This window comes from Furipterus horrens, unplaced genomic scaffold (assembly GCF_987537825.1).
Source record: "Furipterus horrens unplaced genomic scaffold, mFurHor1.1.pri manual_scaffold_5, whole genome shotgun sequence".
NCBI classification, from domain to species: domain Eukaryota; kingdom Metazoa; phylum Chordata; class Mammalia; order Chiroptera; family Furipteridae; genus Furipterus; species Furipterus horrens.
The window spans coordinates 115119941-115140673 of NW_028327175.1; the positions used below are offsets into that span (position 1 = coordinate 115119941).

Here is a 20733-nt window from a genome sequence, read left to right on the forward strand (position 1 = left end):
TTGGAAGGAACTTAGAACATCTATGTGCCTTTGTGGCTTGGATAAAGAAAAAACAGACATCAAATTTCTGTCAAAAGTTCATTTGGTATGTATGTCGTGTGTTAATGTAAGTATACAGAACAGCAAGTATCCAGGGACCCAGAAAATTAGGCTAAATTTTCTTTTAAGACCTTTCTACCTTGAAATTATCTAAGTATGTTTTACTTAAATTTTATAGTTTAAAAAAGACTTTGTATGATGGAAATAACAGATGCACATTAAAGGGGAAAATGCAAAAAGTGGACAAAGATTTAATAGGCTCGCAGTTCCATGGTAGAACAAAACCATTGTCTTCATGGGCTTTCCTTCTAGGCTCTCCCAGAGGACTGGGGTCACTTGAGTTGTCATCATGCTGTATGTACAGGTTTGTGCTGGCATCTGTTTGCTCCAAATGCATGTAAATGTTCTGACCAAATTCTAACAGGGCTAGGAGACAGATCCAAAAGCACCTGCTAATGGAAACATGGGAAAGGGCAAAGGTACTATCTGGCCTTGGCGTGCTGATGGAGAATCAAACCATCTCGTTAATCTCCTAAGATAGAGTCCCAGAGTCATCTACAGTTGGCCCACAGGAGACAACAGGAACTCCCTGGCTGTCCCTGGCCCAAGAGGGTCCCCCTAGGCCCCAGGACTTCCTCCTGAGGGTCTGGCCAGGGCACTCTGTCTCTCAGCTCAGGGTGTTACATGTTGCTTCTTCCCAGTCCCAGATACAGCTGTATCTTCAGGGGCCTGAGCCTTCTGGCTGCTAGGACCCTTGCTGACAGGCAATTGGGGCTGAGCCATCCCCTTCCGAAAAGCCCTGAGCTGCTGGAGAAGCTGACTTTTTCCAGTACAGCCCCTGTAACACAAGAGAAGCAACCTCAATAAATGCCAAATGGAGGCCAAATTCCCAGTGCTTCACCACTGAAACAGGACACACACAAAAGCCAGGGTGCTTCCAGAATCATTTTTCCTAGTTCTCAAGATGTATATAATGATTGCAGGCTCCCACCCTTGCTGAGTCACAATGCATGTCAACATGTTAAAGCATTTTGGGGACGAAACCTGTGTGACCTTTCTCAATTCAAATTTTTCTTCCTTCTTTTTTCCTATAATGCCTGATCATGGACCACAGTAGGGGAAAAGTTGCATTAGACTCTGACATTCTTGAAAGGTAGGATCTGCAAGCTTTTCAATTCCAAAATAGCTGGACACTGCCACAGCATGTGATTGTTACTCGCCCGTGACCACAGTGTGGCCTCCGCACAAAGGAGACTTGAGCTTTCTTTGAATTTGACATTTCACATCTTAATTCACACAAGCCTTTCATTTCTGTCTAACTACCATTACTTGACTCAATCCCTAGTACACTTTGTCTTCACTTCCATTGCCATCACCAGTTGGGAGCAAAACCAATCTGGGGAGGTATTTTTCAAAAAGAAAATGTACTATTCCCTTCTCAAAAGTAGGTTAAGGTGTCATTGGTGATGTCCAGGGACAGCAGGCAGGCTGAGATAATGCCGGGCCCCAGGTGGGCTCCCAAGACTACCCTCCCCACCTCCAAGACCTGACCCCCACCCTCATGTGCTGGCTCTTTGGGTGCAACACATAGAACTGAAAGCACAAATGATAAAGGTGCCAGACCAAGGGCTTGTGCAGAGAGCAGACAGGCAGCAGCCCCAGGTAACAGGAGCCTGAGGTGATTACCTTAGCTGGGCTGGGCCACCCTGGTCTCTGAGAGCAGCTGTCTCCTCTTCCCCTGCCTCCTCACTGTCAGAGGAGCTGGAGCTGGAGCTGGGGCTAGGGCTGAGGCAGAGGAAACAAGGGTTCACTGACATACCCCAGTCCACCCCAGCCAGGCCAGGCTCCCACCAGGGCCTCGGAACGCCCAGGCCTCCCTGGTTACCCAAGGCAGAAGGCTGGGTAGGTCAGCCAAAGCCCAGCCAGCCCAAACCAAAGGGCTACTGGGCTTCCTGCCATGTGGTGGAGGGAAGCACTCCAGGGCAATGTACCCAACCTAGACTGTTTGCTTAGACCTCCACCCAAGAAAGATTGCTGCCTACCTCTGCTTCCTTCCTCTCTGCTGGGAGAGCCTGCTGATGGGATCAAGTGAGACTGTTGGCCAGGCTCGGCTCCCAGCTAAGAGCACTTCTCATCTGAGCTGTGTTCCCAGGACTTGCCCACGCCCAAGCCTTCCCGTCGGCCGAAGTCCCTGTTCCTCTTTAGGCCCATGTGGCATCTACAAAGGAGTGGGTTTGCTGCAGGGCAGTTACCGCTCCCTGTACCTTTCCAATGACCCGTGGTCTGATGGCTGCGTAGGTCTCAGGTCAATGAAGGTGGTGGGAGGCTCTGCTGGGCTCCTTAGACAACTCTGACTCAGCTCCGCCTGGAAGCCCAGCTCTGTCAAAGCATACCTGAGGTGAGAAGAGCAGGAGTGCTGGCTGAGTCACTTCTCAGTGATTACCCGTGACCTGTGCTGGGTTCATGGCCGCCACTGACTGAGCGCCCACTCTGTGTGGGGCACTGAGGTGGGCCTGTCGATGACTTTGCTCTTTTAGTCTTCAGAGCCCTTAAGATTTATGCCAGCGCCATCCAGTAGGCCTTTCCATGATGACTAAACGGTTCTCTATCTGTACCTTCCATCATGGTAGCCACTTGCCACAATTTACATTTAGGATAACTAAAATTAATACAATAAAATGAAAAATTCAGCTCCTCAGTTGCACTGGCCATATTTTAAGGGTTTAATAACCACATATGACCAGTGGCTATGAATGAACAATGCAGGTCTAGACATTTCTGTTGGACACTTTGGGTTGCCAGAGACAGAAGCCACTCCAACTAACTCAAGCAAAAAGGGAGAATCATTGGCTTTCAGATTTCTAAAAAGAGTGGAACAACCATAGGGTGGGATGGAATATAGCTGGGCCCTGTCCCCACCTCTGCTCCACTCCCTATCCCCCCACCCCAGCTTCCGTGTTTCTCACCAGAGCTGGCCTTTCTCTACCCTCCCACAATTCCCAGGGAAAGGCTCTAATTAACTTGCCTAGGGTCAGCTGCCCAGGGCTGGCCCAATTAACATTGGTCAGAAGACCTGGGCCCTATGCCCTGGGATGGTAAAGAAAGGGTTCTCATGGGGAAGGGGAAAGAGCCGGTGTTTGGGGGCTTGAATCCCAGCTCTGCAACATATGGCCTGGTTAAGTCAACCTCTCTGAGCCTGTTTTTCCATCTATTAGATAGAGATAATAGTAGTACCTACCTGGTCAGATTCTTGAGATGAAATGAGAAATACACATCAACTGCCCCACCCACAATAGTCTGCAAGGTCAGGGGCCAGTTCTATAGAGGGCAAGGTCATGACTGGGAAGAAGTCCCACCTGCTTCTGGCCTCCAGTTGCTCAGTGTCCTGGGGCATGTCAGCAGGCATCTTCCAGGCAGAGGAAGAGGCACAGGACTTCGTGGCACATAGGAGTGTAAGCCGTTCCATGAGCCTATCCTGGGTGCTGGGTTCAGTGTGATCTGAAGGGAAATCAAGGGAGGCTGCCTAGTAGGGACTTGGTCACTGACTCACAGTGGTCTGATCCCTCATTTGAATGAACCTCTGGCTTGTACATGGATAAGTGAGGCCCTACCTACTCCTTTGCTCCCTCACCTCTGCTCACCAGGGCTGGAGAAGCAGTATCCTTAGGAGCAGGGAGTTGTATTCGAGCCCCTCATAGGGGTGATTTCTTCTTATTTTTTTAAATATTGATTTTAGAGAGAGTAGAAGGGAAAGAAACATCAATTTGTTGTTCCACTTATTTATGCACTTATTAGTTGACTCCTAAATATGCCCTGACCTGGGATCAAACTCACAACCTTGGAGTATCCGGATGACGCTCCAACCAACCGAGCAACCCAGCCAGGGCAGGGGTGACATTTTATTAACACTTTATCCACTTCCTCATTCCCTAGTCCCACTAATCAGAGGGGAACCACAATTAACAGTTTTTTATGTTCACTTATTAAAATTAGCAATGGGATCATCTTCTGTAGATTTTCTTCACTGTTTATATTACATCTTCCTGTGTTAGAGTATACAGACTCCCCCAGTGAGCTCACAGAGTGTTCTGTGGTTTAACTGATTTAACTAGACTCCTATTGAATACTGATACTAAATATGGGTCACCTTCAATTTTTCACAATTGTAAATGCTGCAACAGATATGAACATCCTTGAATTCACATCTTTACCCACCTGGGTAAGTATGTTAGGAAAGACTTTAGAACTGGAATAGTTTGATCAAAGGCCTTATATGCCTTTAAAATAGAAAACAGATTCTGCCATGTTGCCTTCCAAAAGGGGGTACAAATTACAGCTCCCACCCTCATTCCACCTTATAGGAGGGTAGGTTTCTCTGCATCCTGCTATGAGGGGTTAAATTACAAGCCAAACCCTGCTGAAAACAGCACAGGGGCTATCAGCCGCAGAGGAGCTTTCAGTCTGGAACTGGAGGCCTAACTGAAAAGTCCTGGCTTCTTTGCCTCAGACCTGCCCCGACTCACCTTTTGTTTTATTTACAAAATTGCCCAAAGCAAGGCATCCCCTGCCTTTCTTTCGTATACAGGAAGGCAGTGGAAACAAGATTGTGCTTAGGAGCTGGCTGAAGAAGTGCAAAAGGCAGGATTATTTTCCTCCAAGAAGGAACAAGGGGGAAGGGTAGGAGGAAAAGGTGAGGGTCAAGGGCAGGAACCTCATCTGAGGGGCCCCCTCTTGTATCCCCAGGGCCTGGTCCATGCCTGGCACATAGCTGGCAGTCACACATATAGTGAATGAACGAACAAATGAGTAAGTAAGTGAATGAAGTCTTTTAAGGACTGGCACCTAAATGTTCAAGACAATGAGAGCTCAGGCCCTGGCCAGGTAGCTCAATTGGTAAGAGTGTCATCCTGACACACCAAGGTTGTGGGTTCGATCCCCAGTGAAGGCACATAAAAGACTCAACCAATGAATGCATCAATAAGTGGAACAACAAATTGATGTTTCTCTCTCTTTAAAAATCAATTAAAACAAAACAAAACAAAACCCAACACACAGTGAGAGCTGAGCAGCAGAGAGGACACGGTGGGCTGCAGGGCTGACTGTGCCCAGCCCCAAGACCTATTTTATTGAGACACCCTGGAAGGAGCTGCTTTTGGGGATGTACTTGGGCCCTGGTGTTTAAGGTCAGACCTTGGCCCTGGAGACGGTCAGCTGCCCACCACACGGTTCCAGGTGCGATATCTCCCTGGTTGTCTTCTTGTCCAGTCAGACTCTGAAGGATGTGATCCAAATCCCACTCTTTGAGTTGCTGAAATGATTAAAGTGGTGATTACAAGGCTGTCACAAGATGATGGAGGCAACGGAGGCTGTCATGGGATGTCCAGGGGTAGAATTCAGGGTTTGGAGGCATGCACATATTTGCAGTTGGGGCTTGCTCATCCACCCTGTCTAGGTTGCAGAATGAAACACCTGGGGTCTACACCTCTTTCCTGTGCCTTTTTGGACAATACGTACTTCTGTTTCTGGCACAAAGAAATATTTTGACATGGAGGAAACCCAGTATCTTTACTTTTATTTTTTTAATCTTCATCAAGGATATGTTTATTGATTTTAGAGAGAGAGGATGGGAGAGAGAGAGAGAGAAGCATCAATGTGAGAGAGAAACATTGATCGGCGGCCTCTTGCATGCACCCCAACTGGGAATCGAACCCACAATATAGGTATGTGCCCTGACCCCAGATCGAACCCACAACATAGGTATGAGCTCTGACTGGGGATTAAACCCACAATATTTTGGTGTATAGGATGATACCTCAACCAACTAAGCCACCTGGCCAGGGCCAGTGTGTTTTGAAAACTTTTTAGGTTCATACAGGTTTAAAATATTGAGAGATTAAAAAGTTTTGCTTTACTAAAAGGTTGTTCTAGGCAGGTCCTGAAAACTGGAGGACTTGAAAAAGAATGCTATAGGGGCAGGGTGAGTGTGATCAGAGGAAGGAAATTAATCAGGAATTAATGTTTCTTATGTGTGACCTTGCAGCTCCTTGTAGCCCTGGAGGTGAGTGAATATAAAGGTGTTTAGGGGTGAAGAGAAAGAATGGAATTGATGGACTTCCAGCCAAGATAGAGGCGTAGACAGACACACTGCGTCTCCCTCCACAACTAAGAAGGAATACAACTACCTCAAAACTAGAAACAACCAGAAGTTCCAGAAGATCAAACTGCATGGAAGTTCAGCAAACAAAGATATAAAGAAGAAATACTCATCCAGACAGGTAGGAGGGGCGGAGCAAGGGCAGAGAGGACGCAGTGTGGTGGTGGCAGCAGCGGCGGCAGCAGCAGGCTGGGAGAAAGCCCAGTCACACGTTTTAAAAAGTCAGGAGGGTCACCTGGGGAGCGTTGCCAGCCCCTCACTGGACCTTGCAGCTCACGGTCCCAGCACCAGGGAAAATCAAGCCTCATTGCTTCTGACTGCAAACCAGTGGGGGTTGGGTTGGAGGCAGAAACTGCCGGTCTCAGCAGAGTCCATTTGTTTAAAGGGCCCCCATGGTCCTAGACCGTTCACAGACCCACCCACTCTGGGAACAACGGCCAGGGCAGCAGCTAGAGGGGCGCCAGTCTGGTGTGGAAGTGGGATAGGTGCCTGGAAAAGGGGCAAGTGCTGGGCAGGCGGCATTATTCCCTCTCCGACCCCTCCCCAACATACAGCCCCACAACGTGCTGAAACAGGTTGCCCTGTACTGACGAATCCCTAAGGCTCCGCCCCTTACAACGTAACAGGAGCAACAGCTCTACCTGAGATGTGGAGGCAAACAAACACAGGAGCCTGTCAGTATGAGGAGACAGAGAAGTATGGCCCAAAAGAGGGAACAGATCAAGGTTCCAGTGGGAGAACAAAGCAACAAGGAGATAGCCAACCTAACAGATGAGGAGACAGACAACCTAATAGATGCAGAATTCAAAACACTGGTGATAAAGATGCTCACAGGTTTGACAGATATGCTTGAGTACAGCAAACGCATAAGAGAAGAAGTGAAGGCTATGCTAAGTGAAACGAAGGGAAATCCACACAAAACCAATGGTGAAGGGAAGGAAAACAAGGTTCAAATCAATGATTTGGAACATAAGAGACAAAATAACAGTCAACCAGTGCAGAGTGAGGAAGCAAGAATTGAAAAAAATGAGGAAAACTTCCCAAATTTTGCAAAGAAGATGGACATACAGGTCTGGGAAGCACGAAGGGTCCTGGGCGAACTGGACCCAGATGGGACCACACCAGGACACATCATGACTAAGATGCCAAAGGTGAAGATAAAGACAGAGTCCTGGGGGCAGCAAGAGAGAGGCGGACAGTTGCCTACAGGGGGTTGCCTATAGGACTATCAGCTGATTTCTCAGAGTACACTTCGCAGGCAGGCAGGGACTGGCAAGCAGTATTCAATGTGATGAAAAGCAACCTACAACCAAGATTACTCTATCCAGTAAAGCTATCATTTGGAATGGAAGGGCAGATGAAGTGCTTCCCAGACAAAGTGAAGCTAAAGGAGTTCATCATCACCAAGCCATTATTATATGAAATGTCAAAGGGACTTACTTAAGAAAAAGAAGATCAAAACTATGAGCACTAAAATGACAACAAACTCACAACTATCAACAACTGAATCTAAAAAATAAAAACAAAATCCAACTGAGCAAACCAGAATAGAAACAGAATCATAGATGTGGGGATCATTTGGAGGGTTATCAGCTGAGATGGGGAGAGGGGGAGAAATTAGGAAATGGTGCAGGGACTAAGAAGCATAATGGGTTGGTACAAAATAGACAAGGGGAAATTAAGAATAATATAGGAAAGGGTGAAGCCAAAGAACTTATATGCATGACCCATGGACATGAAGTAAGAGGGGTGGGAAGGGGGGTACTGGGCAGAGGGGAGCAAAGGGGGAAAAAATTGGAACTACTGTAACAATAGAATCAATAAAATATACTTTTAAAAAAAGGAATTGATAAGAATAGAATCGGTGAAAACTACCTCCATAAATACCTTGATGCCAGTTTTCTCTAAGTTGTTAAGAAAATTATCCAAAATATGTAAATAAAGCAAAAAAAGAATTGCATGACTTTTCAATGTCATATGGGAGCTTTTCTAAGCTCACTTTTCTAGGGGGAGGTTGGTTTGCACAATTGATCAGGGCCCACCTGTTTTGCAACTTTGTAGAACTGAGAGGTGCAGTGGTTTTCTTTTCTGTCTGGGGAAGAAGATATTCCCAGAGGTATGTTCTGTTGCCCTGTAGGACGCTGACTGATTTTGCACTTAATGTAGCAATTTTTTCTTAGCATTCATTTTTTCCCCCCAGTGTTTTAAAAAATCCTAGTTTCTAATAATCTCTTTGAACTGGTTTTGTAATCCTGCTGGTTTCCTCATTCATGAGCTAAATCCTACGTTAACAGGTATTCACTGTTTGTATAAGAATGGGAGCTTTAATGTTTGAGAATTATGCTTTGACAGAGTCTGTTCTCCATCTTAATGCAGTTGTGTGTTTTTATAAACATGCTTGGGATTAGCACTCTTTTTTTTTTTTTTTTTTTTTTAAAGAAGGCTGGAGTCTCCTTACTCTTCCTTGTTCTTGTTTACTCTACCTGAGGATGGGTGGTCTGTCTGCCAGGACTGCACAACCCCTGACACAGGTATCTCAGTTGCCTGCCTGTGGACAGGGGGCCATGGGCTTAAGGTCACTGCTATAGAGTGAATGTTGGTGCCCCTCTCATATTCACATGTTGGAATCCTAACCCTCAATGTGATGGGGTTTGGAGTTGGTGCCTTTGGGAGGTGATTAGGTCATGAGCAGGTAGCCTTATGAATGGAGCTAGTGTTCTCATAAGAGAGGGCCCAACCTCTTCCACCAAGTGAGGACAAAGCGAGAAGATGGTAGGCTTCTCACCAGACACAGAATGTGTCAGTGTATTGATCCTGGGATTTTGTTACAGCAACACCCACAGATTAAGACAGGTGTAGTGGGCCAGCCCTCAGGTTTGCCTGTGAAGGAGCATCTAGGGACTGTAACTGACTGCAGGGCGGAGGGCAGGGGGCAGGTATCCCCCAAATAGAGCATATTCCCCACAGCCCTTGGTTGGGGAAGGGAGAAGGGATGATATGGCTTAAGATACTTTGCACAACTATGGCAAGTTGATAGCTAGCTGATAGCTGTGCTACTGCCCCAGGCAAAAGCCGTAGGGACCCTAAGAGCGATAAGTGACTCATGGAGCAGCCAGGGAGTTTATAAAGAGCCTGCGGGAGAACCAGGGAGGCCCATGCATCACTGAGATCGCTTGCCCTGACTAAAGATGGCAGCGAGAAAGGTAAAAGATATGGGAGGACTGACAAAAGTAGGTCATTGTAGGATGAGTTGGATATGAGGTCAGCATTTAAAATAAGGGCAGACAGAGACAGAGAGAGAGGAGAGTCATGAGGAAGGAGCCATGAAGTAGGGGGATTGGGCCATGATGTCTGAGAGAGGAAGCAGCAAGCAGCTATGCAATTTGTAGTCAGGACTCCGCCATTCGGTCTACTGTAGTGAAGTAGAAGGGAATTCCGCCATGCAGTTGCAGTGAGGAAGGCAGCCGTGCAGGCTGAGGAAAGGGTGTAAGGACAGTTGTGTGGGAGCCTGCCGAACCAAGCATGGGTGCATAGGAGATGCCTGGAATGCTGAACTGTGACCAGAAATGTAGACCTTTGCTTCTCTGAAGGATTTATGGAGAAACCACTCTCCTGGGACATATGCCTCCCGAGACCCCACCGTGATCCAGTGTAACACGGCACATGTTTTCCTGGATTACTACATGGAATCTGAGGACAATGTAGCCCAGATCCTGAAGCAAAGAGCTGCTGGGAGAGGATGGCTGCCAGAACATGCAGGCAGCTAGAACGCACACCTGGACTTCTGATATATGCTAATCGACCTGGCTCTGAAGGTCTCCCAGAGGATATGCTGATGGACCTCGCCTGTTCCCAGGACCTCGCCTGATATGTTAACTAAACTTGGTGGGGGTGGGGAAAGCAATGAGATGCAAATGATCTACTGAATATGTTGATACACAAACTCACTCTCACCAAAATGTGTGATTGACAAGTATAAAAGAGGCGCCCACAGAAGTGTAGGTGGGACACCTATGGGCCCACTGGCTCACGAGGAAGACCGAGAGTCCCCATTCCCCATTTCCCATTTCCTATTCTCCATTCCCCATTGCCCAGTCCCATTCCCCTTCATTGGGTCTGAGGGTTGCCTCTCCTCTCCACCTCCCTTCCCCCTTTTTTCTCAATAAACCCATTGCCTGATCCCACAGTGGTCTCCGGGTGGTTTCTCAGAGCAAGGCTGCCCTGACAATGGCGACTCTGAAACCCACGAGTGTACATTCCAGAGGGGATGGAGATCTGCTTGTGCAGCCGGCTTAAGACTATAAGGATAAGGGGAACCTCTGGGCATGCTTTTGGCTTATAGACTGGTGCAGAGCAAGGGAAGTGCTGGGTGGGGAGAACAGGGCTACAAGCAGGAATGCTCTCGGCCCCCCTGAGGTTGGAATCCTGCAAATAAAAACCTGTTTCCTTCAACACTAGTTGTTGTGTTGGCCCTGGTTTGCTCCATAACAGAACCACTACAGGGCGCACCCTGAGGATGCACAGGGCAGGGGAGCTGCCTACCTGGAGGGAGAGCACTGGCAAGCCCTCCTGGGGCCCTCGTGGTGGTGTTCCTGGTCTTGGACCTGTTGCTGAAGCTTCACAGGGCATCTCCTTCACTTGACTATGGTCACTGTAGGCAGGGTCCCGGGCAGCCCAGGTGACTTTATGAAGTAGGTCTCTCTCGATCATCTTTCTTCTCTCCCTTCGGAGGGTTCTCCGGTTTCCAGAGTCTGAGCCCTCCCGAACCCAGGAGACAGCATTTGGGTCCATCCTCATGTCTCCTGGGAGACAGAGGGTGGCATCTCCCAGTGGCCCCCAAGGAGGACTTGGGGATCCTTTTTTGTTGAAGGACATGCTCCCAAGGTCACCTTCCCGCCACATAGGGGTCTCCACAGGCATCCTAAGAAGAGAGCAGCTCTCACCACTGCTCTCCAAGGGCAGGCCAGGGTCCCTTCCTCCCTTTGTCCTTGCATTCCATTCACCCCAGGGCTCTGGTAAGAAATCCATAGGCACCACAAGTGGCTATTAAGAAAACAGATGTCCTCGGTTAGCAGCCTCAAAAGCATATTTTAGCATAGTTTTTTTTTTAATTGTGGTAAAATATGTATATAATAAGTTTTGTCATGTTAACATCTATAAATATACAGTTTGGTGGCATTAAGTACATTCATAATACTGTGCAACCATCACCACTATTTCCAAAGCTCTTTCATCCCCCAGACAGAAACTCTGTACCTCCTCTCACCCAGCCCCTGGTTAACTCTAATCTATTTTCTGTCTCTAAGAACTTGCCTATTCTAGATATATCATAGAAGTAGAACATATACTATCTGTCCTTTGTAACATTTTACTTAGTTCAGTGTTTCCAAGGTTCATCATGTTGTAGCATGTGTCAGTACTTCATTCCTCCTTGTGGACTGAAAATATTCCACCATATGGCTAGACCATATTTTATTTATCTATTTTGTTTGTTGATGGACACATGGGTTTCTTCCACCTTTGGCCACCATGAATAGGCCACACAGTTATTAAGGGATGGACAAGATGAGACCTAGGCCCTCTAACTCCAGAGCAAGCCAAGGGCTCCACCTCCAAGAGTTGGTACAGACTTTCTCATCGCAGATAAAAAAAACTTCTTCTAGAAGAATTGCCAAGGTGATTGTAGAAATGAAGAAAACAAAATAAAGTCACATGGACATCATTCTACCTGAACTTATCAGGGGTCTTGGCAGCCCTGGGAATTTCTCCTGTTTAGGGTTCTTTCAGACATACTTTTAGGCATTGCTGAGTGAGTGGATGACTTCTGTCATGGTGATGGGGAGGGAACATACCCTGGCTCTGTAAGATAACCCTGTGTCGGTGCTCACACTAAGAAGTGAGAGTAGCTGGGGGTCAAGAGGAATAGCAGGGACAAAATCAGACAGAAAATAAGTCCTCATCCCTGGCCCTAAGGGTGTTGGGCTCCTGGAAGAGTACAATGCACAAGGCAGGTAGATGTTTGATATCTGAATTTCTTGGTCTGTACCTGGAAAAAGGCCTGAGTGTGCAGAGGTTTTAACCTCTGACCCACACTGCCGTTAAAGTCCAGTGAGAGCCAGGGACACCCACTCCCACACCCAATTCAGACAGCAGGGTCCCAGCACACTGGGTCCCTGGAGCCAGCATTCCACAGACCTCAGGAGGAGACCTGTCAGCTGAAGCCACCCAGGCCCCGTCAGGGTCTTCAGCCAGCTCCTCTGACAAGTCTGGAATCGGGGTGGTTTGATTTCGCTGGAAGATGAACATCTCCTCCTCTTCGCAGTCTGACTGTGGACAAACAAGAGCACTTTGGGATTACATGGTAGTGGGTAGAGCCGGAAGGGCCTCGAGCCTCACTTGACCTTGTTCCACCCCACCTTGCAGTACTCTGCTGCTGGGGAACAGAGGGGAAATCAGTTCTCTCCCAAAGGTCTTTTCCCTGTGCTGGTTCCTGCTGCTGCTTTAGAAAAGTGGGCTCAGCAGCACCATCTCGTGGAGGTGAGGTCCAGGGTTCCCAGTTCTGCACATACCTGCCATCCTTAAGACGTTGCATACAGCAGGTGCTCAATTAATGTCTGGTGCTGAATGAATTGGGCACTGAAGTGGTAGCTGAAAGAGCAGAGTCCAGCCTCTCCCCTCCCCCATGACTTGAGCCATCATTTAATGACATGGAGTCTTAATTTGTTGCCTCTAATGCAGAGTTGGGGGGCACTTATAGTCACCAGCTCACCTCACAGGAGTATTCTGAAGATGAGAGCAAATGAGACTGAAGATGTGAAAAGGCACTGGGGTAGCATTATCTACTCCCTAATAGCCTTGCTGGGCACTGGAGTATCCCTGAGGCCCAAGCTGTGTCACATTCATCTTTGCAGATGCCACAGGTAGGACCCAAACCTGACTTGTTACTTCTAAAACCTTTTCCCTTTCTCTAAATGTCCAGCTCCAACTTGTGTGTTTGACACCCACTTCTGAGGAAATCCTACCTGGTGCATTTCCCACTTTGCTTTGTTCGTAGGGTTCCTGTCACGTCTTACATATGTGTACACACCTAATTTCCACTACATGGAGAAGTTGGTACAGCTTATTTAAGCCTAAATTCAGAGTTGCTTTTGTCACCCAATATTCTCTTAGTTGGTAGAAACTACTGTAGAAACACAATTACCATCATGGTGAAGCAGGGCCCATCACAGTGTATATTGTTACAAAGGGCTCCTGGTCCTTGAAGAGGCTGAGTAGGCTCTTCAAATGTTTGTTGAAGGACTGCATGTGATTGATAAGAAAATTACTATGTATTATACATTAATAATGTGTGTCAAGCACTGTGCTTTAATGTAATTATTTAATCCTTAAAACAATTTACAATATGGAGCCTCAGTCCTTAACTCTTATGTGATGTACTTGTCTGTTTATCATCATCGTCCATAAAGCAAACTGGGGTGTTTGCCAGGATGAGAAAAATGCTAGGATATGGATGATTTTCTTAACTCTATTGAGCAGCCACTCTGGGCCAGAAACTTTACATACTGAATCCCAAATTTGTACCAGAGATAACTATCTGTATTTTGCAGCAAAGAAACTGAGGCTGACCCAAGTGTGGCAACTGTCTACAGATTACATGGTAAGTTAGCAACTGAGTGGGGATGGGGATCAAGGTCTGCTTGATGCTGAAGCCCCTGCTCTTCCTCCTCTGCTGAGGTGCTGTCCTCAACTCTCTGTTGGGTCAGGACTTTGCCAGGACCACCACTGAGCATGACTACCACTTCAGTGCATTGTGATAAGCCCTTGGAGGAATCTTCCAGTTGTGGTTTGGGGTCACTGGCAGGGCCAGGGAGGATGCTGAGCACCAGTAAAGGTATTCAGAGAACAAAAACAGAGACAATGAATGCAGAGCTGATAAGCTCCATAGCTGTCCTTGAATCAGCATTTGTCATGGGGAAGGAAGAGCAGTCATGGCCTGGGACAACATGGGAGGAAGGCACTTGCTTACCAAAGAGGAATCCAAGTCCAGAGATGGAAGCTGCTCCCTGGCAGCCTCAAGAATGGCCTCCCAGGGCCCCATCTGGGAGGCCCAAGGTGAGGGCCCCACCTCTTTGTCTTGGGATGCCATGGGTGCCAGGCTCAGGGGAAGCTTCTCAGTGCGCCACCGTCCAAGGAACCCTGCAGAGAATGTGCAGTGAAGTGACAGGATCCAGGGGCAAAGGGTCAAGAGCTGGAGGGGAGGGGGGCTGCCTTTTCAAAGCATCTACTACTTTGTTGGGATTGCAAATCGACTCAAAGACAGACCTTCCAACTCATTTCCCTCTGGTTCTGCAAGTTCCTGTTACTGAGTGCTGGGCACTGTGCCCTGTGCTGTGTATGTGTGTGTGTGAAGTGCAGTATGGAGCCTGCAGATATATGTATATGATGTATGTAATGATGTTATGATAAAATATAGATATGTATTGATATATAATATGTACACAGGTGTGATATATAGAATAATACATGTATATGATGTATGGATGTATTTAAACTATATATTTCACATAATACCGTTATCTACATTTTATAGGTTCAGAGAAGTTATACTGTTAGTAAATGGCACAGATAGAATTTGTATGAAAATTAGAGGGGATTTTAAGCCCCACTATTTCACTGCTCCTTTAAAAAGGAATAGACTAGAGCAGCGATTTTCAACCCTTTTCATCTCATGGCACACATAAACTAATGACTAAAATTCTGAAGCACACCAAAATATATATGTATTTTGCTGATCTGACAAAAAATAAGTATAATTTTGATTCATTTGCAAGGGATGGCTATTGTTGTGTTGGCTGTTGTCATTTTTTTATTTGACAAGTCTAAGGGATAAAAAGGTCAGTGCTGCTGACTAAATAGTCAGGTATTGCATGTTTTAAAAATTCTTGGTGCACACTGGTTGAAAATCGCTGGACTAGAGACATTTGGAGTCTCCAGGATTTTTTTTGGAGTCAGCACTCAGATTAACCCCTTATATCTAGATGCCCCCCTTTTGTATCCCAGTCTAAAAGGAAAAGGCCCTGCCCTTCAAGGGCCAAGGGGACTTTAGGAATGTGGGATGATGGTACTTCAGAGCCAATGCCTGGAGATTCCTTGCAGCCTGAGAGGCAGCTGTGCCTATTAAATGGGAACAGAACACTACTGTTCCAGCCCTAGCTGGCCAACACTCTTGATTTGGGGCCCCATCAGCGTAGCAGCAGGAGAGTGAGTGGGGGCTCCTTGCTTCTGTGCTTACAGGAGCAAGGACAGGAACTTGATGCGCCCAGAACTGGAAACTGCAGGGTGTAGAAGCAGGTGGTAGACACATTACGGGGTGTTCTCTGACTGCAGGGCAGATCAGAGGACAACTGAATCACTTAGGTGAAGGGGACTACTAGAGACTCCGGTCAGCTCTTCAGGTGGACAAGGCAGTTCAAGGAAAGGGAAAGGGAAAGACATTATGGGCAGCAGGAGGAGCAGGTATAGTGTCTGGGTGAAAATTGCCCAACATGTTTGGGGTAGGAAGGTGTCAGTTGCTGGACTTTGAGATAAAAACGGACCAGATCGTGAACGGTCCTGAACGCCAAGATGAGGAGCTTGGCTCACCCAGCAGAGTAGGTTTAAACCAAATGCTAGCAGCAGCGGAAGTTTTCCGAATCCCGACAGAGTCCACGTCCGTTTCTTGGCTGCAGCCCGTTGGCCCCGCCCAAAGTCCCGCCCCTGCGCCCCCTGCCGAGTGGCGGGTAGTTGTTATGACAACTAGACGCCAAAGACCTCCCGAGTCAGGTTTTTAAATACTAAAGTTCGGAAACCTGAAAAACCCAGCATCTATCCTCCCACATATACCCCCAGACCCTCCTTCCCCGCGTCCTGTCCAACTCCCGACATTTATCTTGGCAGCTGCGGCAGGTCCGCGGCCCCTCACCTCAGTCCTCCGCCTCGGCTTCCCCTCCCTGTGCGGTCCTGACATGGGTATAAACAGTCTCCAGCTCGTCCCTCAGATCTCGTTTGCCCCCTTGGGCCGCGGCACAACCACTGAGACTTTCACCTCCTTCGGGATCGCCCCTCAGCAGTCTTTATTTACTGTACTGCCAACCGCTACCCCCCGCCCCCCACACACAACCCTCCTGTGTTCCGGCTTGCAGCTTCTTCCCTCTCTTGCAATAGGATTGGTTCCTATAGTCAGGAAAGGGGCGGGGCAATCGAACTTCCCCTCCTCATTGGGCTGTACGGGTGTCGTACAAAGAGCCGGGCCAGCTGACAGGAAGGTCCGGGTGTAAGACCGGCGAATTTCACCTCGCTCCTAGCTACCCTGCGGCCTCGCGAGCGTCCCGGCGTGCTCTGCGCCTTCGCAACCACTTCCGGAGCGGGAGCAGCCGGCGTGGAGGGGTCCCAGGCGCCCGCGGCGAAGAGCTAGTCCCGCCGAAGCATCCCGGCAGCGAGCGGACGCGGAGTTGGCGGCGGCAGCGCGTCGAAGGCGGCCCAGGACCCGAAGCCTAGCGCAGGTAGGGTCCACAGCGGTTCGGTCCTGCATGGTGCCAGCACCTGCTGTCTACCTGCGCAGCCCGGAGCGGGGCGTCCCAGCCCAGCCGCTTGTTCGCCGTGTGAGTTTATGACTCGTAGCGTCTGCTTCTTCAGCTGTGGAACGGGCGCAATAAAACCACGTTCCGTGTAGGGTTACTGGAAGGAGGCGCCAAGGGACGTCAGTGCTGTAGGTGCTCGGGTTCTTCTCTAGCCCCCCACCCCCCAAGGTCTGAGAACGAAGTGGGGGTATCCCGGCCCCGCCGAAGACCCACGAGCCGTCGCGGGAAGGCGGTGCTTTGAGGCTTTTACAGATATCTCTTCCTTGTGGGCGTGACGGTCCACCACCAGCGTCATCTTTTTTAAAAAAGTATTTATTTTTATAGAGAGGGGAAAGGAGGAAGGAACGTCAATCGGGGACCTGGCCCGCAACCCAGGCCTGTGCCCTGACTGGGAATTGAACTGGCAACCTTTCCGTCCGCAGGCTGGCGCTCAATCCACTGAGCCGCACCAGCCAGGGCAGTCATCTTTTTCTTTTTTTCTAAGGTTATATTTTGCTTGTTTTTAAATTAGTATTTTACAAAATGGTCAGAAACAAAAAGTGGAGTGATAAAAAGTCCCATTCCTAGTACTACTTCCTGGAGATAAGTTCTGGAAGTGCATGCAAAAGACATTGTATAGAGAATACCCTGTCATTGTAGAGTGTCTGGCATATGCGAGGCTGAAAAGGAAGTAAGAATTGCTTTATGATCCCTTCAGATGCAGATTCTCTCTCTAAGCTCCTTGAGCAGGAGTCTGGTTCTGATTGTCCCTGAGCACTCTTCAGGGTGTCAGATGTGTGAGCGTCCAATAAAAGGAGAGATAACATGGGCTTCACCCAGGAGGAGGCATTTGAGGTGGAACAGACACACTCACAGAAGGCTTGAGGGATGTATTGAAAAGAGCTCTGAAATGACACAGCTTATTTGGCTTCTAATCAGGCTCTGTGGGTCAGGACTGTTCAGGTTGAGCAGGTGCTCATCTGTGAAGTGAGAACTTCTTGAACTCAGGCCCTGTCAGTGTGAAAGGTGATGGTTCCAGGAGGCTGCGCTTTGCTCTGAATTTTGTTGCATGTAGGCCCCATCACATGTACACACAGTCTTGCAAAGGTCCGATAAATTTTTTGTCCTCCAGATTCGTAGCTTGTTTGTTGTTTGGCCATCTTGGCTGTCATCTGGGGCTTGGAAACATTCTTTAGTAGAGACTGAGGTCCTCCTGGCAAATGTGAACTGGTTTGGTACCTTTAGGCCATCTGATCTGGGTATGGTCTTTCCTTGTTTTCTCTTTCTGGCCCTTTTCTACATTTGCTTCTTTGTTCTCTCCCACCCAGAATAGAACTGGAGACAAATGTCACTCCTGGACCTGAGGTTCTGCTAGAGCTAATGATTTGGCGTTGATTTGGGTAGATTGCCAGAATAAAGAGCTCTCATAATCACAGACTTTTCTTTCTAGTGTTATCCTATCTCTCCCACTTTCAAGGGATGCTTAAGTAGATTCCTAGTCACTTAGCATTTGCTGAACACCAATCACGTCCTAGATTCTATGGTAGAGACTCAATTTTTTTCAAAATTTATTTGTTAAAAAAATTTACATACAGAAAATGACTTTTGATAAATGCATAGTCACATACGTACCAATTAAGATGCAGAATATGTCTATAACCCCCAAATTCCCTCTTGCTATCCCTTTGTGCCCCACACCCCAAACTCCTGGTACTACTGATCTGTCCTCCATCCCTTTAGTTTTATCTTTTCTAGAAAGTCACATAAATTGAATCATACAGTAGGTAGCCTTTGAGTCTGGTTTTTAGCCCAGTGTGTTTGAGATTGCTTCCAATGTTGTATCAACTGTTCTTTCTGCTTATTGCCAGTAGCATTCCATTCTGTGAATGTGCCACTGTTGGTTTATCCATTCTTCCATGTGTCTTTTATTTTTTATTTTTCTATGTGTCTTTAATAGCAGCCCTTTGAAATATTATGTGTCCATTAGACAGTGAGGAACTGGGGAAGGGAGATACTAAGTAGCAGAGCTAAATTTTGATATAATTTCAAGTCCAGGGTTCTTTCCCACCATACCCGAGAGCTGATTTGGTCCACTAACCATATCAGCATTTCTTTACAGACCATCCAAGAAGTTGTCAGACTTCTTGAGTTCCTGGAAAATACCCTTTCTAGAATGTGGGGCCTGGGGATTAATGAAGAAAAATATACACCGCAGTTTATGACTCACCGTATATACTCTTCTTTTTCTGACTGATGACAAACTCACAAAATCATACAATATTTATTGAGAGAAAGTTGTCTAGGTCAGTTCTAGGAATGAGTTGACTGCATTGGGTAGCATTCTGCTAAGGTAGTGGCATGGCTGCTTACTGTGGGTAGGAGTGTGACCATCCTGTTTCATTCCCTGGAACCACCAGGAAAGAAAGACTAACCCCTGGGCCTCCCTCCACAGTGATGTCGGAGCTCAGCGATGAAGCCAGTGAGCCAGAACTCCTGACTCGCAGCTTATCCATGTGGCATGGGCTGGGTGCGCAGGTCAGCTGGGAGGAGCTGGCTGTCCCCTTGGATCTACACACAGCAGCTTCCGTCGGCCAGTATGAAGTGGTGAAGGAATGTGTGCAGCGGTAAGAAATATTGCTTAGTGGCTTCAGCTCCCACATAGAGATATTAGCAAGCTAACCAGGCCTCGTAGACGTCTAATGCATATAGCCTAGATTAACCCTGGTTGGGTAGTTGTCAGTAATGATTTATGCTGTGCTCTAATAAGGAAGGCATTTTTTTATTCCCAGGAAGAAAAAATCTAGTTTAAATTTTTTACATAGGCTTAGTTAGAAACATTTTCAGCTTACTTTAACCAGAGTAATTTTATTGCTTTCACTAATTACAGAAATGCTCAAACAAAAATAAAGATAGAAAATGATGCCCTATCACATTTTCCCAGGGGGTTCATTTTTATCCCTTGTGCCCTCCTTCCTCTCCCGTCCAGATTCTGCCATAGAGGAGGAGGAGGCAGCAAGGTTTATCTGTCCTTCTGGAGGACTGACACCTGAACTAGCTGCCACATACCATTTTTACTAATGTTATACATGTATTAAGTCCTGATATAGCAGCAGTGGCCCTTGGCTGTTTCTTGTTTGTAGTACAATGTGATACCTACTATAATTTTTGGAAAAGAATCTGTCTCCTTGCCTCTGTGTCCATCACACTTTGTGCTCACATTCCCATTTCTCATTGCTAACCCAGAGAAATGATCTATATCCATCCTGACATGTTCCTTTTCCAGTTCCTGGGGTGCCAAAACTGAGCCTCGTTGAAGCCTTAGATTTACAGTTCCCAAGTCATAGCCATCACTTGTAAAAACCTGGCCAGTCAAGTGTAAGTGCACTGTGGTGAGGGATAACCCTTTGTACTCCTGCACCAGGTGGCCTTGGGATTGTGTAGCTGGGTACTCAGGCAGCACATCTCCCTCACAGGGTCACTAAGACCCCAGTTATAACTGCTTCTTTGGTATTCTTGGACTTTTAAAACTCTGGGTGTGCTGGTAAAATGCACAGTTCAGAATGGCTCCAGAGGAGAATAGGGAAGTGTTTGTGTTCTGATTGGGATTGTGATGCTGCCTGAGGCCAAGGCTTGCTCACAGTAAGATAGACTGAGGACCTAAGGAGGTGGAGGCATCAGAATGGGGAATTGGGCTCATGGGAGGTGTGAATTTCAGCTATGTTCTGCCAAGCATTAGGTCCTTCCCTCTCCATGTGGAATTGAGTGCTTCATCAATGAAAGTCAAGTGGTGAAGACGAATTGGTCTTTGTGTGGCTCTCCCAGCCAGTGGTTGTTACCGTATCCCTGGAATCAGAACATTTCAGAATGGCTGTGTGGGCATCCCAGAATCAGTAGAAGATGCTAGTGAATGATATGGATTAATATGTGCAAACCTATGAGAGG

The 20733-nt window shown here is 47.4% G+C and overlaps 2 protein-coding genes across 3 annotated transcripts in view; one reads left to right on the forward strand and one right to left on the reverse strand.

The window, feature by feature from the left end:
- Positions 1–711: 711 nt before the first annotated feature.
- On the reverse strand, positions 712–16326 carry DNAAF8 (dynein axonemal assembly factor 8). Its single transcript, XM_090279361.1, has 9 exons — positions 16155–16326; positions 14220–14389; positions 12389–12520; positions 10736–11236; positions 5230–5347; positions 3396–3537; positions 2304–2432; positions 1726–1824; positions 712–877 (listed from the first exon to the last, which is right to left on the reverse strand). Exons 2-9 carry the CDS (start codon positions 14337–14339, stop codon positions 712–714), a joined length of 1407 nt encoding a protein of 468 aa, XP_090135487.1. The 5' UTR covers positions 14340–14389; positions 16155–16326.
- Positions 16327–16490: 164 nt separating this feature from the next.
- The window catches only part of ANKS3 (ankyrin repeat and sterile alpha motif domain containing 3), a 31463-nt gene continuing 27220 nt past the window's right edge, over positions 16491–20733 (forward strand). Inside the window, exons 1-2 of one of the 2 annotated variants that reach the window (XR_016511155.1) lie at positions 16491–16734; positions 19244–19415. Coding sequence is in view for 1 of the 2 variants with exons in the window: in XM_090277081.1 (XP_090133207.1) it covers positions 19246–19415 (170 nt within the window). In the remaining variant the exon portion in view is untranslated. The remainder of the gene's footprint in view (positions 16735–19243; positions 19416–20733) is intronic. The other variant, XM_090277081.1, reaches the window with a different exon arrangement.

What these genes read in the sequence shown, in the direction of transcription:
- DNAAF8 (XM_090279361.1), bottom strand. Translation starts at nt 14,339, where the DNA reads ATGGCATCCCAAGACAAAGAGGTGGGGCCCTCACCTTGGGCCTCCCAG. An exon ending in TGGACTTGGATTCCTCTTTG is followed by an intron (nt 12,521 to 14,219) that starts GTAAGCAAGTGC and finishes GTTTGTCCACAG; the next exon opens with TCAGACTGCGAAGAGGAGGA. An exon ending in TGCCAGTGCTCTCCCTCCAG is followed by an intron (nt 5,348 to 10,735) that starts GTAGGCAGCTCC and finishes TAATCATTTCAG; the next exon opens with CAACTCAAAGAGTGGGATTT.